This window comes from Balaenoptera physalus, assembly GCF_965194825.1.
Source record: "Balaenoptera physalus genome assembly, chromosome: X".
Taxonomy (NCBI): domain Eukaryota; kingdom Metazoa; phylum Chordata; class Mammalia; order Artiodactyla; family Balaenopteridae; genus Balaenoptera; species Balaenoptera physalus.
This window is the reverse complement of record NC_138903.1, coordinates 21,994,373-22,009,393: the sequence shown is the minus strand read 5'-3', so window position 1 is coordinate 22,009,393 and position 15,021 is coordinate 21,994,373. Positions and strand designations below refer to the sequence as shown.

Genomic DNA, 15,021 nt, shown 5'->3' with positions numbered 1-15,021 from the left:
AACTTTCATCTTCAGGCATTTAAACATTTAATAGAATAAGGTGAGTTCAAAGATACAAATGGACCCAAAAATGTACTAAATCCAACACCCAAGTCCTCCCAATGGCATCATAAAAGCAAGCCAGAGATAAAGATGATCAATCCTACAAAATGGGAGAATAGTGTTGTAAATCTTGACCAAGATGCTTCACAGTTCAACTGAGATGGGGAGCGGCTGGGGTTGAGAGGGGAGTGTGGATGTTAAGTCCCAATAAAAAGAAGGAGCAAATGGAATTGACCTTGTTAAATGGCTGTGGAGGAAATAACAAAACCATGAAAACTGGGCCAAGCGCCATGTCATATTTTAGAGTCATAAACTCCCAACCCCAATAATTATGGAAATGGGGAGTGGGAGGGAAAGACAGCATTATGTACTGAAACTCAGGCACTTTTACACTCTTTCTAACAAGTTGAAAAACAGTGTTTCACTCCACTTCTCCCAATGTCTAATGGAGCTGCTGACAATCAGTGGTCACGAGGCAGGCGATAAGAAAGGTTGTAGATAATCCACAGCCCTGTCGAAGGACAGGGTTGGTGGCAGAAGACAGAATACACTTGGAATTAGAAGCTGTCTACTAAGGTTTACCGTTTCACGGGGAAGGAAGTAGAGCGTTCGCTCAATGTTTTTCACCATGACACAACAGCTCACATGGGTTTGGGCGAATTCGATCCAAACTTTGCCAAACAGAAATACCACACCTACAAGAATAAGGAAAAACCATGAGAAAATAAACATTTCAATTATATCACATTAAAGGGACGATGTAAAAGCTCACTGAATGTGTCCACACATTTATGCTTTGGTAAGTCATTTCTTACAGCAAATGTATCCGCTGCCCAATCCCAAAAACTAGTTCCTTTACTCAGTACCTATGCCATGACAATATCACATCAGTAAAACCTGTGACCACTGGGAGGACAGGGAACAGAATGATTCTCTAACTTGGTGGAAGCATTTTCCCCTAGAATTAGGGAGACATCCCAGGTAAATGGAGACAAACCTCAGGTATCAGGGAGACATCCCAGGCCTGAGTAGAAACACCCGGATAACTACTGAGACACACTAGGTCAGTGTAGAAACCGCTGGGGAATTAGAGAGACATCCCGGCTCAATGTAGACAGACCTCGAAAACTAGGGAGACATCCTAGATCAGTGTAGGAGGAAAAAAAAGACATTTTCCCTAGAACCAGGATTACCCAGATTAAGAGAAATAAAAAAAGCAACTTATTCTCTAACAAATCTCGTATTTAAACCTCTTATGAGAACTCTGAAAATATAATACCAAATTCCTTTTTAACTTGTACTTACCAACAAAAATTAACATTCATGTGTAAGGATAACTATGTATGGTATATCAGTATTCTCCTGTATGTAAAATTGTGTTTTGGAAAAATATAATTCATCTCATATCTTATTCCATATAATAGTAAATATCTCCTAATAGGGCTAAACTATTATCTTCTATTTCACCCTTTCCACCTCACAGACTACTGAAGACATCTGGCTGGGTAGCGTTTGTAATGTTCCTCCCTCTCCTATTTCAGTTTAACAAATGGGGTCTAGTAACCAAATCCTTTTGAGATCCCTAAGTAACGTAGACCACAAAGTAAACCAAGCCTTTCTGGACATCAAGCCATTGCTCATGAAACATGACCATCAAGAAAGGACTCCAGGGCTTCCCTGGTGGTGCAGTGGTTAAGAATCCGCCTGCCAAAAAAAAAAAAAAAAAAAAAAAAAAAGAATCCGCCTGCCAATGCAGGCGACATGGGTTCGAGCCCTGGTCCGGGAAGATCCCACATGCCGCGAAGCGAGTAAGCCTGTGTGCCACAATTACCAAGCCTGCGCTCTAGAGCCCACGAGCCACAACTACTGAAGTCCGTATGTCACAACTACTAAAGCCTGTGCACCTAGAGCCTGTGCTCTGAAACAAGAGAAGCCACCACAATGAGAAGCCCACGCACCACAACGAAGAGTAGCCCCCATTCACTGCAACTAGAGAAAGCCCGCGCGCAGCAACAAAGACCCAACTCAGCCAAAAATAAATAAATTAATTAATTAATTAATTAATTAATTTAAAAAAAAGAAAGGACTCGAGGGAATTCCCTGGCAGTCCAGTGGTTAGGACTTCATGCTCTCACTGCTGAGGGCCTGGGTTCAATTCCTGATCCAGGAACTAAAATCCCACGTGGCCAAAAAAAAAGGACTCCAGAGATTTGATAGTCAACCTAAGAGATGGTCACTGTGCAAAATCCCAGGCTCCATGAATAATCAGACAGCAGTAATGAACATAGCCACTCTATAGGGCCACTTGCCTGAGGCACTAAGAAAATTCTGGCACATGCAAAGGCTACTGTTCACAAGGCAAATTACTCCAGTTTCACAAGATAGCTCATCAGTGCTTCCTTTTGTCACTCGTTCTAGTAGAAATAAGACCATCTAAGAATTTTCATTTCTGCAGATGATTAAAATTCTTACAAGAGTTGTGTAATTTTCAGCTGGGGTAAAAGAGGCGGGGGTGGGGGGGAGATAGGGGAGAGGGAAGGGAGGACTGTGGGGATGATTAAAAAAGAAAAAAGTCACAGTAGCTCAGAAAATTAAAAGTCATCCTCACAACAGTTAGAGACGAAAAACCAAAATTCCATGCAAAGAAAAATAAAGACCCTAATATTGGATTCAAAGATTCAAATAGCTCATTTTACAGTCAAACTAATATCACGTTTCATGTAACACATTTGACACTGTTTATGCCTCATTTGCCACAAAAAGATCATGGTAAACAAAGATTACATTCCCCTTAAAGTTACTAGCTGAAAGCAGGTGCAGTCAGGATTATTCAACCTTGAAAAAGTCATAATGAAGACAGGATATCTTCCCATATGCAAAGAGTAAGATTCTTTTCATAATTATGGAGCATTCAGCAACAACTGACTTACTTAGAATCTGTAAGAAAGTGAGAAACAATAACAGGGTCTTTAGGAGTACTTCGTTTTTATTAGCAACATTGATTTCACCAAGGCTCAGTGATCATTACCTGCTATCATGATGAAACTGTTCAACCCTCTGAGATTACAGGACTTTTTTTTTTTTTAAGCCATCTTTTTAACCCGTTGGCATCAATCAGAGGACACAACTTCAGAAGTACCACAGAACAGCAGAGTGGATTGCGAGTGAGAAGCCCTGAACTCTGCCTCTGAGGAGCTGACCACTTTATCTTTTGGAGCCTCAGCTTCCTCTGCTTTAAGTGAGTAACTAGAGATGATGGTCTCTGAGGCCTTTTCCAGCACTAGAAACTCCCTTTTACCTTAGCAATTAGAAGACAGGCCAGTAACAGACTGGTACCTCTTTCAACTGCAAAATATTTCCCAATAGTGGTTGAAAAGGCCCATCCATGACTATGGTCTGTACCAGAATTCAACAACAATATGTACCATAAATCGGTTGCTTTGCAAATATAGCTGTGCTTCAACATGCTTCAATCTTAACCTACAACATCCATTACTATAGATCAACACTAGCTAACAGAAATTTCTGTGATGACACAATTCTTCCCTATCTGTGCTATCCATGGATAGGGTAGCTATCCACATGTGGGTACTGAGCACTTGAAATGTGACTAGTGGCTGAGAAGCTGAACTTTAAATTTTATTTCATTTTAATTAATTTAAACTTAAAGAGTTGCATGTGGCCAGTGGCTACCATAGTAGACAGCGCAGCTCTAGACCCCTGCCCTGCAAAATGATGCTGTTTTTAACTAAGAGTATCAACCAGTAGGCAATAGATAGAATAAACTCATTTTCACACAGGAGAGAGAGGGTTGTTGTTTCCTAAGGTTCTAATTTTTGGCAACTGACACCAGCAATCTGATGCTTTATATGTGGATTTATGGGAGGAAGACCATCCACTTTTGTGTTAGCCATTCTTACTCCACAAGCTACAAGGCTTCAAGAGGCAGACTTGGTAATAGCAGCAAATGCAATGCTGATTCTCTGAAACCTTTCGTGTGCATCTACAGGACTGTCGCTGTGCAGTTTATTTCAATGAACATTTATTGAACATCTACTATGTAACTGGCATCATCCTAGATGCTGGAAATAAAAGGTCCCAGCCCTCCAGGAGTTTAAAGGCTTTGGGGGAAAAGACAACACAGAAGCAGATCTTTTCAAAATAATACAACAAATGCTGCAATGGGTAAGGGTTCGATGGGGGTCACAGAAAGGGCTCTTAGGCCAGTTTGGAGGATTAGGAAATTTTGGGAGACCACACTGGGGCTGAGCCAGGTGAGGGCACTCTAGGCAGACAAATACAGTGAGTAAAAGGATATGGTATAAAGAGCAGTAGGTACATACAGCAAACTATTTCTAGGACACAAAAGTCCTACACAGCAGGCACAGAAGCCCTGCTGAGGAACTTGGACTGTAAGTCGCAGGCAGCAGCCACTGCGGATTTTCTCTAACGAGGAAATGACGTCCTGAGCAATCACTCAGGCTGCAGTGTGGAGGATGACAGCTGAGGGATCAATTAGGAGGCTGGGTTCAGTAGCAGGAAGGGCTCAAGGGTGGGAGTTGCGAGGAGAGAGAGAAGACAGCTTGTCTAGTTTAGAAGGAGAAAACTAATAAGACTTGGTGAGGGAAGTGAGGAAAGGGGGGACTCAAGGCTGGCTCCCAGGTTTCTGGTTTTGATGGGACCATTAATCAAGTCAGGGAATAAAAGCCAGCCTGGAGCAGACACAGCAAAGCACAGGGAGTGGCACCAGGATGGGCAGGCCCACCACGTCACCCAACTCCAGGGAGCACCAGCCATGCTGCTGTGCTGGGAGGTCACACGACACACACATGAAAATGGTGTCCCCTGAAGCTGTACCATGGGGCCGCCCTGAGTATAATTTGCAAAGCCTCATGAAATCACACTTGCCGGCCCACCTCGCACCAGCGAGTTACAAAGCAGGCAAAGAGGTGAGAGGGTCTAACCAGATCATCTTGCCCTAGCTCAGGTAGATGAGATACCATTTCTAAGACTGCTTACATCTTTACCTCAGCAATGAACACATGGCAGTTTGCTACTCAAGCGGCTCCACAGGAGTTTCAACTCTTTGATAAGCGGAGCATATTAATGCTGCTGCCCCGCTCTGATGGTTAATACTCAGACTCCAAGAAATCACTTTGAAAAATTCAGTTTGTATCTACCCTTAGATCCAGAAACGGATCTGAATAAAGGCAACTGTTTAAGGGTGTATACTGTATTTTTTATGAATCTGACATGCCCTATCCTGCCCAGCCCCACAGTGAAGAAGTGCTCAAAGGAGCACAAAAGGAAACTATAGAGCCTCCTGGCTCTTTGTGAGTCGGAATTCGTAGTATCAGCTCATTCGGAGGAGGACCTGGGAATTAGCCTGGATCCCTCCTTTCCGTTAACCCCCCACATCCATCCATCCATCCGCCAACGAGTTCATGTCAAAGTACATGTTACAGGCATTCGCTCCTCTCCTTCTCCACAGCCGCCACTAGTGCAAGTAACTAGCACACCTGCCGTGGACGGACTGATCTCCAGGGCTTCCACACTCCCTGACTCCAGCCCTGGCGCGCGCGCACACACACACACAAAAACACACACACACACACAGCCTCTTCTCCGCATAAACCAGAGGGTTCCTGTTAAAATGTAAACCCAACCATGGGTCCACTCGACCCCCTCACCCCTGCACCCCGCACTGAAAATCCTCCACTGCTCTTACAGTAAGACCTCAACTCCTTAATACGGCTTTTGAGGTCCTTTATTATCTGGCCTTTGCCTTCTCTCCGACTTTGCAGCCACGCAGGCCTCCTCCTTTCTCTCCCCAGGCCTCTGCACTTACGGGTTCCTCAGGCTGAAATACTCTCTCCTCGGCTCTGAATGTGCCTCAAATCTCAGCCCAACGGCCATTTCCTCAGACAGGCCTGCCCTGGCCATCCCCCAACTAACTGCCTTTACACCGTTCATTAACTTACCTTATTTACTGCCTATCTCTCCCACCCTACTAGAACGTAAGCTCCATTAGGACAAGGAATTTGCCCAGCTTGTTCACCCCATCTTAGTGCCTGACACAGGGCAGGTGTTCAAATTGCTGAAGGAACAAATTAAAGACTGATTCCACTTTAAGTAAAGTGCATTCCAATACGTTCAGATACATCGACGGTGAACTATAATACAAGCACACACTGCAAAACCACATATAACTGGTTTTCGGGATAAGCGTCTGTAAGGACTACTCACACCACAACTCCTCTCCATCAGGGTGGCTCACGCACTTTACAGTGAATGAGTGCTGCTCTCTTACTATGTACGTACATGAGGGCAGAGCCTGTTCCAATTACAATCCCTAAAACACTTCAGGGAAAGGCGCTATTCCATATTAAAGACATCCAGTTGCTGTATGTAACTGTATGGTTACCTGGTTGGCTGTACGGATCTTCATAAGCATCCAGCCAATAAAACTGAAATACTTGTTCCTCATCTGCCCCTTTCACCAGTGGGAGGTGACTGGAATCCACTTGAACTTCCAGGGCTGAGAAACTGCTGTCATCTTCCTGATCAATGTCCCAACAAGAGACATCTGGGAGAAAACTTGCTCTGCAAAAGTCACATTTTCAAAAACCTTTCAAAATCCGACGGGATAATTATAGCACTACTTGCCAGAAAAGTCATAAAATGCTCTTACGAGTAGGGTATGGTCCCTTTCCCAGGATCTGCCTCATGTTTTGTCCCCTCTGCTGGCTCCCTCTCTTGGTCGGAGGTCTTGGCACCCACAGGCTCCACGTCCACCTCCTCCGTTTCCATGGGCTCATCAAAGTCGCCATCTTCAAAATCCATGGCCCCTGACTCCTCCTTGTCAACAGTACACAATGCCGGCACCGGCTCTCCTGAGGGCGGCATCACACATTCCCATCATGTGCCGCTGCCAGGGAGCACAAAAGCTTCCCCTACGCTGCAACGGCAGCCTACCCCTTGCCCACATGCTATTTGCATTTCTCTTCAATCTCCAAATTGGATGTTTTTAACTTTTCCTGCTATGAATTCAAACCTTTCACGCTGAAACTGGCTATTGCAAGCCCTTCAAATTCCCCCCACTTCCTCCTTCACGGGGCCTCCATCTTTTGACAGCACTTTGCAACTGCTTCACACCCTTGCAATTCTGCTTGACAGCAGACTTACCAGCAAATCCAGCACATTTAAGAGGAGCAGGGGTTAATGAAGGCTCCTTCCTTGAGACCGGGGAAGCGGTTTTTCCTGAAGGAGCTGCCTGTCAATGTTTTTAAATGTTTAGTCAGTTAGACCTGCATACTAAAAATACGCATCTGTCCTACCCTGACCAGAGAAAATGACAGTTCCCATTTATAAAATGATTTTCTGTTTTATTAATGTAACATCTTCAATTATTTTACTGTTACCTAGGTTTACAAAAAAAAAACACTTGTTTCCAGAAGGAAAATTATTGCATTTAGCACAGCTGTAATACCTATAATAAACACATACTAGTTACTACAAAATTTACTATGAAAAAAACAGGCACATGCTATTTTTGAAATATGTGAAACTATATAATATGAAACAGGAGTCCTAATTTAAAACAAAAGCAAGAACAAATTCAAAGGCATTTCGCTCACATAGAAAAGCAACAAAATAAGTTTTAAGCAATAATATAAATCAAGATTGAAGGTATTTCCACACACTATACCTTGGGGGTGTGTACAGAGAAAGGATTCAGTGAAGCTCCACTGGATCCTTTCTTCTTCGGTATTATTACAGGTGGTGGAGTTATTTGAGGTGTCTAAAAGGAGGGGAAAGACAGACATTCACTGCCATGCTTGGTTTACCACAAGACACAAAAAGTACGTTTCTTCCCCCAGTGAAGCCCAATGAGCAAAGCACTTTTTTCCTTCCCTGCTCCCCCCACAGATCTATGTTCATGCAGTGAGGTTACTATAGCAACAATACCACAGACTCACTAGAAAACCAGAATAGATATTGAATCCACCCCTCATCAATTTTTTCTCTTTAAAACTTAACATACTTCTCCCTTACCCTTCCAGAATATTACATTTAAAAACTGTCAAGCTCGAACTACACAGTGTAGGTGTAAGTCATTTTAATCAAGGGTCACTTAGAAAGAAGCACATCTCTAAATGAGAGCTTAGTCTTGCTGTGAAACAGCCCAGTTGCAAATTCCAGTACAGATGAACCTGTCTGAGTTCTATCAGGGACAGCTCACTGACTCTTCCCTCAACCCCACTCGGAATTCAAGACGAGGATCTCACGCCTGATTGTGCAGACTGACAGGCTTCAATCCATTTCGGGAACATACACGGCAGCAACAGAGCGTGAGCAGTGTGCCTTCCCAGAACTGACTCGTGTGGATTCTTACTACTTCAAACACAGCCCCACGCGGCCCAATCTACACAATCACAGAGCCTAGAGTAGCTAGAAATTACTCACCTAAAATGGTGAGAAGAAACCAATTTGAAGGGTTTTGTTTTGGTTTTGGGGTTTGTTTGTTTTCTTTTGTTTTGTTTTTTGGTGGTGGTGTTGTCACTGAATTTTCTGTTTTGCATTCTAGCAACAGTCTGTTTTGTAAAATTACTGAATTGTTTCTTCAGCCCATGTCTCCTGAATATTTGACAACTCCTAGAGATTCACTTACCTCAGTGTTCAAATCCTGTAGAATATCACCTAGCAGATCATCCTTGGACAAGTCAACAGCTTTCTGGAAATTATAAAGGCAGGGAGAATGAGAAAGCCCTGCCCTTCATATTTTCACCCAGACCCCATGTCAGTGGAAGGAAGAACCCAGCCAGTCAGTCCTTGCCTCTTCACCCCTAACTCTGACGGCTCCTCTACTACTCACAGATCTTAACCACCACGGGCCTAAACATAACTCCTACACCCCGAGCCCCCGCCCTCAATTTTCAGCTTCATTCCATAATCCTCCTGCTAATCACCAAAATAAACACACTCACTGTCAGTGCAGCTTTCTGGTTCAGTTTTCTCTTCTATCTCCAAGCCACAACCACTGAGGTGCCTCAATTCACCTAGAAATCTACATCCAACTTAGTGACTGAGATTGGGAAAACATTACTCAAATATTTGAGTTCAAACATATTGGGACTTCCCTGGCGGTCCAGTGGTTAGGACTCAGCACTTTCACTGCCGTAGGTCCGGGTTCAATCCCTGGTCAGGGAACAAAGATCCCACAAGCCACGCGGCGCGGCCAAAAAAAATTAAAAATAAAATAAAATAAAATAAAATAAAAAATAAAAGCAACATTAAAAAAACATATTGACCACCTATTAACTGTATAATCAAACATTAAATATAATCAAAGATCAAAGACCAAGCTCATCTAGAACCAGGGGATTAGCCTAGCAGCCTTCATAAGATCATCTGTTTAGAGCTACGGGGAATCTGACAGGAAAGGTCAACTATGAAGAAACAGGACTCTTCGCTTCACAAAGGAAGAGGCAAATATAAGAAAACCATGAGACTCACATCTGCGGTTTTCCTCCCAGCACTGGCAATGAACATTGACTTGATATTGTTCGGTTTTGTCACCACGGCCTTCTTGACATTCCTCTTGTCTTTGTTGCATGCTTTATCATTTCTTCCTGTGGGAAGAAAATTTATTTAGAAACACACACCAGCAAAAATCAAAATGGAAAACCAAAAGCCCAGTCACCTGCCCTCTGTATATGAGACTGTGACAAGAAAAATGTTAAAAATTCAAAATACAAAACTATGAGACTTTATGCAAGGTACACAGGAAAGAATCTTTAAAATGAGCTGAATTCAGGACAACCTGACTAAATGTTACTACAGAAACTGATGAAATGCCAGTCAAATATCAGGATGAGTTAAGTGGGACTGTTTAATTGCTACCGTTAATGTAAATAAAAAGCTTTTTAAAAGGTGGGTGGTTTTTTTTTTCCCCATGGAAATAAAAAGATCAAGCTCATCTGGTACCAGGGGATTAGGCTTGCAGTCTTCATGAGATCATTTTAGTGTGATACTGACTCTGACAGGAAAACTGAACTACGAAAAAACAAGATCACCAGTTACGATACTGTAGCATCCTCGTTTCCATTTTATGAGGAACGCATGTCCTAGCAACACTAAACAGCACGGAGACATTTGTTCCATAAAGAACAACTTGTGCCATATGTTTTCTCTTCCTGGCAAGTGGAAACCACCTGCAAACTCCTCTACTACTGTCAATTTTACTCTCACTTTCTGACTCATCCCAGAGCAGCCTCCACCTACAAAAGACCTAGAATGAATAGTTAACATAGTGTGGTAGTGGCATATGAATACACAGACCAGATGAAACAGAATATGGAGTCTAGATAAAGACCAAATTACTTATGGAAATTTAGCATAAAACAAAGGTGACATCTCATATTACTGGGGAAAAGATGGACTTTTTAATAATTAGCGTTGGCTACCCATTTGTAAAGAAGTAAATCAGTATAAACACCAAGCAGATCACAGGTCAAAATTTTAAAAATGAAATTATACAAGTACTTTAATAAAAAAGGCAAATTCCTTGTAACCTGGGTGTGGGGAAAGTCTTTCTATCTATGATTCAAAATCCATCTGCAAGAAAAAAAAAAAGGATCGATAGATGCAATTATATCAGAAACAGGGTTAAAGACAAAACAGAAGAAAATTTTTGCAATATGTTTTGCAGAGAAAAAACCAATTTCACTGATATTAAAAAAAAAGGCCAATGGAATTCCCTGGCAGTCCACTGGTTAAGACTCCACGCTTCCACTGCAGGGACCCAGGTTCGATCCCCTGGTCAGGGAACTAAGATCCCACAAACCGCGTTATATGGCCAGAAAAAAAAAAAAGGCCAAAAACCCAAAGAGAATGTGGGCAATAAATACTAACATATGGTTCACATTAAAAAAATATATAGGGCTTCTCTGGTGGCGCAGTGGTTAAGAATCTGCCTGCCAATGCAGGGGACTCGGGTTTGAGCCCTGGTCCAGGAAGATCCCACATGCCGCGGAGCAACTAAGCCCGTGCACCACAACTACTGAGCCTGTGCTCTAGAGCCCACATGTCACAACTACTGAAGCCTGCGTGCCTAGAGCCCGTGCTACACAAAAAGAGAAGCCACCACAATGAGAAGCCCACGCATTGCAACAAAGAGTAGCCCCCACTCGCTGCAACTAGAGAAAAGCCCGCGTGCAGCAACAAAGACCCAATGCAGCCAGAAAAATAAAATAAAAAATATATATAAACAGCTATTAAGTTTTATGAAAAGATACCCAACTTCATGCGTAAAAGAAATGCAGATGAAAACCACACCAAGATGTTATTCCTTGCATATTAGAGTGGCAAAAATTCGAAAGCTTGACAACACATTCTCACCACATTCTGTTGGTGAGGCCATGGTGTCCAGATGGACGCTCATGTTGTTCATGGGAGTGTAAAATGGGACAACTCCAACGGAGAAGAATTTGGCAATATCTCATGAAACTTCATGTGCATGTACTCTCTGAGCCAGCAATCCAACCTCTAGGAATTTTCCCTGAGGAAAATACCATATGCACAGTTATTCAATGTGGTATTATCTGCAAGAGCTAATTACTGAAAATCTAAATGTTCATTCAAGAAAACCACATGAATAAACCATGGTACATCCATACAATGGAATACTATGCAGCTATATAGAAATGAGCAAGAAAGAAAGAAAGCCCTCTATGTGCTGATATGCAGTGATTTTCAGGATATCTTTTTAACATCTCAGAATTTTAATTTTTTCTGCATTATCAATACAGTTTTATTTCTTTTTTGTTTTCCTTTTTTAATTGAAGTATAGTTGATTTAGGATATCTTCTTAACTGAAAAAATGCCAAGTACAAATCTATAGAAAATATCCTTTGTGTAAGAAAGAAAAGGAAATAAAAATACATACACATAATTCCATTCCTCGGCATATGCCCAAAAGAATTAAAAACAAGTGTTCAAACAAAAACTGGTACACAAAAGTTCACAGCAGCACTGGTCACAATAACCAAAAGATGGAAACAACCCAAATGCACTACAACTAATAAATGAATAAACAAAATGTGGTCTATCCTTGCAATCGAATAGTATTCAGCCCTAAAAATGAATGAAGTACTGATTCATGCTACAACATGAACGAACCTTGAAAACACTATGCTAAATGAAACAGGTCAGACACAAATGTTCACATAATTGCATGATTCCAACTATATGAAATGTTCAAAACAGGAAATCCAGAGACAGAAAGCGATTAGCAGTTGCCAGGGGCTGAGGGAAGGAAGACTGGGGAATGACTGCTTAATGGGTATGGGTTTCCATCTGGGGTGAAAGAATGTTCTGCAACTAGATAATGGTCATGGTTGCAAACACCGTTAATGCACTAAATGTCACAGATGATAAATTTTCTGTTATGTACTTTTCATGTGCCTAAGACTATGAAAAGATTTGTAGCACATTTGTGAAAAACATAAGACAGGGGAATTTAATTTTTTAAAGAGATCATTTGGAGCAGTTTGAAAAGAGAATATAGGCAATGGTCAAAATATTTAGTAAACAAAATTCAGGTCCTAATAAAGAGTATCAAAAGAGAAGGTCAATAGAGGTTTGACTAGCAAGGAAGGCTTCACTAAGGGTCTTTAATCTCACCATTGTAGGTTAGCAGGAATTAGATAGGACAACAGGAAACAGAGAAAGAACAGGAGTCAACATTTGAGATGAAATTCTTCCACAATTTTAGGGCTTCTGTTTTGTTTCTGATTTTTTTTCTTTCTTTCTTTCCGTTTTTTTTTGGTTTTTGGCCGCGCCACGCAACATGCGGGATCTTAGATCTTAGTTCCCCAAGTAGGGATCGAACCCAGGCCCCCTGCAATGGAAGCGTGGAGTCTTGACAACTGGACTGCCAGGGAAGTCCCCAATTTGATTTGTTTTATTCGTTTTCCCACTGATTTTTCTTCATTGGGATTTAGTTGATGTTTTTCTGTCTCTGTTTGAAAACAACATGCCAGGGACTGGATCTACACCAAAAAGAGTTGACCTTTTACTCCCAGGCAAAACTCTACGATTTCTTCTAAGTGTTTAAAGTGGATTGAGGAATTCCATTTCTGTTCTGAAGATCTTGGGACCTTATTGGGCTCCTTGGGAAGGACACTGAAACAGCAGCGACTTGTGGGTGAATGGTGACAAAGCATGGAATAGATTTCTAAGACTAGTTCTCCTTCAGAATGTCAAGTCATTCTCTCCACTGACGTATTAGTGGGAAACGATAACATAATGATTACAGAAACAGAGATGGTTCATTTATTCAATAAATGCTGCACATTTTCTTTGCACTTGCTATTGTGATCAGCATTGAGATGAGGACGTGGGTCCTTTCCTCGAGAACCTCCCTGTCCAGTCCAATCTCCTAATTTACAGCTGACAAAACTAATGTCCAGATAGGTGATGGGACTCATTCAAGATGATATAATTAACAACAACGCCAGAAACTAACACAAACCTCCTCACTTCAGGGAGGTGAAAAATCACATGGGCTCACTTCATCCTCTTCTTCATGGACTCATAAAAAGTAGGAATAACACAATTAGCCACACTACTATCTAATGGTCAGTACCAGTGTATAGCGTTCCTACATGACACAGGTTGGCAGAAACCAGGAAGATTATCCACATAATTTAACTAATGAATGAACGAATGACATCCCACATGAAAAAAAACACATACAACCTTATTTTTTTGTAAAAGGGAACACAGGAAGGATAATTAGAAACTAATAAAAATGGTTACCTATGGAGACGGGGAGAAATGAAGTAGAAAGCATAGAGGTGACAGTAAAAGTTATCTAGTCTGTTTCTTGAATATCATTTTGATTTTTAAGCCATAAGTGTTTTACAATAGTCAAAAACTAAAATTAAAACAAAAGGGAAAAAAAGGATATTTTTTAAAGCCTAAATTCAAATACAAGTAAAAACAAATGAACCTGTGTAGTAAACTGATACTACAGCACACACAAAAAAATTACTTCATATAGCTTCTAAACACAATACCGTCACCATACACCCTCAGTAGGGTATATGCCAAGAACAAATAAAACTGCAAAGAGGACTTCCCTGGTGGTCCAGTGGTTAAGACTCCATGATTCTACTGCAGGGGGCACGGGTTCGATCCCTGGTGGGAGAAGTTCCCCATACCGTGCAGTGTGGCCAAAAAAAAAAAATTTTAAAAACTGCAAAGAAATTGTAAACTTTACTTAGAAGGGTTGTTGCTAGAGGTATGGGTTTAGTAATTCTAAAATTCCCAAAATTATTCTGAGTATATTTTAGAAGACAAGGGTTTTCACTGAGGGTGAAGCTAAATACAAATATAGATTGGGAAAATGAAGCACCCTGTGGTTCTACACTTGAATCGAATGTATCAGTATGAATTCACAGCATACATGTATAATCTCCTAGCTCTGTTCACTCAAAGGGCCTAGAAACCATTACATCCCAGTAGCAATGAGCACATCCCTCCCCCAGATCTGCTACCATTCTCCACTAAAAGGAACCATGATTCTTGGGAGAAATGGTTGATTCCAGGTCTAGGACAGGAATCACCCAAGGAGAACCTGGAACATCTTGTTGGCCCAGAAAGCAAGGAAATGCTCAAAGACTGATGAGACCATCTCAAAAGGACAGAAGAGCCAACTCAAAGGGTCTCCCACTGCCAAATTTTTGGTAATTTGCACATCAAACAGAAAAAAGATGATAATGGATACTGAACTGTAACAGCAGTTTTATTTAAATCCATGAGTTTGAAATGCTAATTTAAAAAAGGAGAGTAAGGGAAATTCCCTGGCAGTCCAGTAGTTAGGACTCAGCGCTCTCACTGCCGGGCCGGGTTCAATCACTGGTTGGGGACCTAAGATCCCGCAAGCTGCACAGCGTGGCCAAAAAAAAAAAAAAA

At 41.6% G+C, this 15,021-nt stretch overlaps 1 protein-coding gene and 1 long non-coding RNA gene across 4 annotated transcripts in view; one reads left to right on the top strand and one right to left on the bottom strand.

Moving 5' to 3' along the window:
* LOC309653016 overlaps positions 1-15,021 on the top strand; it is a 633,104-nt gene that overhangs the window by 134,026 nt on the left and 484,057 nt on the right. The window lies entirely within an intron of this gene.
* Positions 1-15,021, bottom strand: part of POLA1 (DNA polymerase alpha 1, catalytic subunit) — a 292,429-nt gene that overhangs the window by 266,255 nt on the left and 11,153 nt on the right. For all 3 annotated transcript variants that reach the window (XM_082446929.1, XM_082446930.1, XM_082446931.1), the window contains exons 5-11: positions 9,559-9,674; positions 8,714-8,776; positions 7,751-7,843; positions 7,228-7,315; positions 6,734-6,935; positions 6,467-6,645; positions 625-737 (exon numbers count right to left, since the gene is read on the bottom strand). In XM_082446929.1, coding sequence (XP_082303055.1) covers positions 625-737; positions 6,467-6,645; positions 6,734-6,935; positions 7,228-7,315; positions 7,751-7,843; positions 8,714-8,776; positions 9,559-9,674 — 854 coding nt within the window. The remainder of the gene's footprint in view (positions 1-624; positions 738-6,466; positions 6,646-6,733; positions 6,936-7,227; positions 7,316-7,750; positions 7,844-8,713; positions 8,777-9,558; positions 9,675-15,021) is intronic.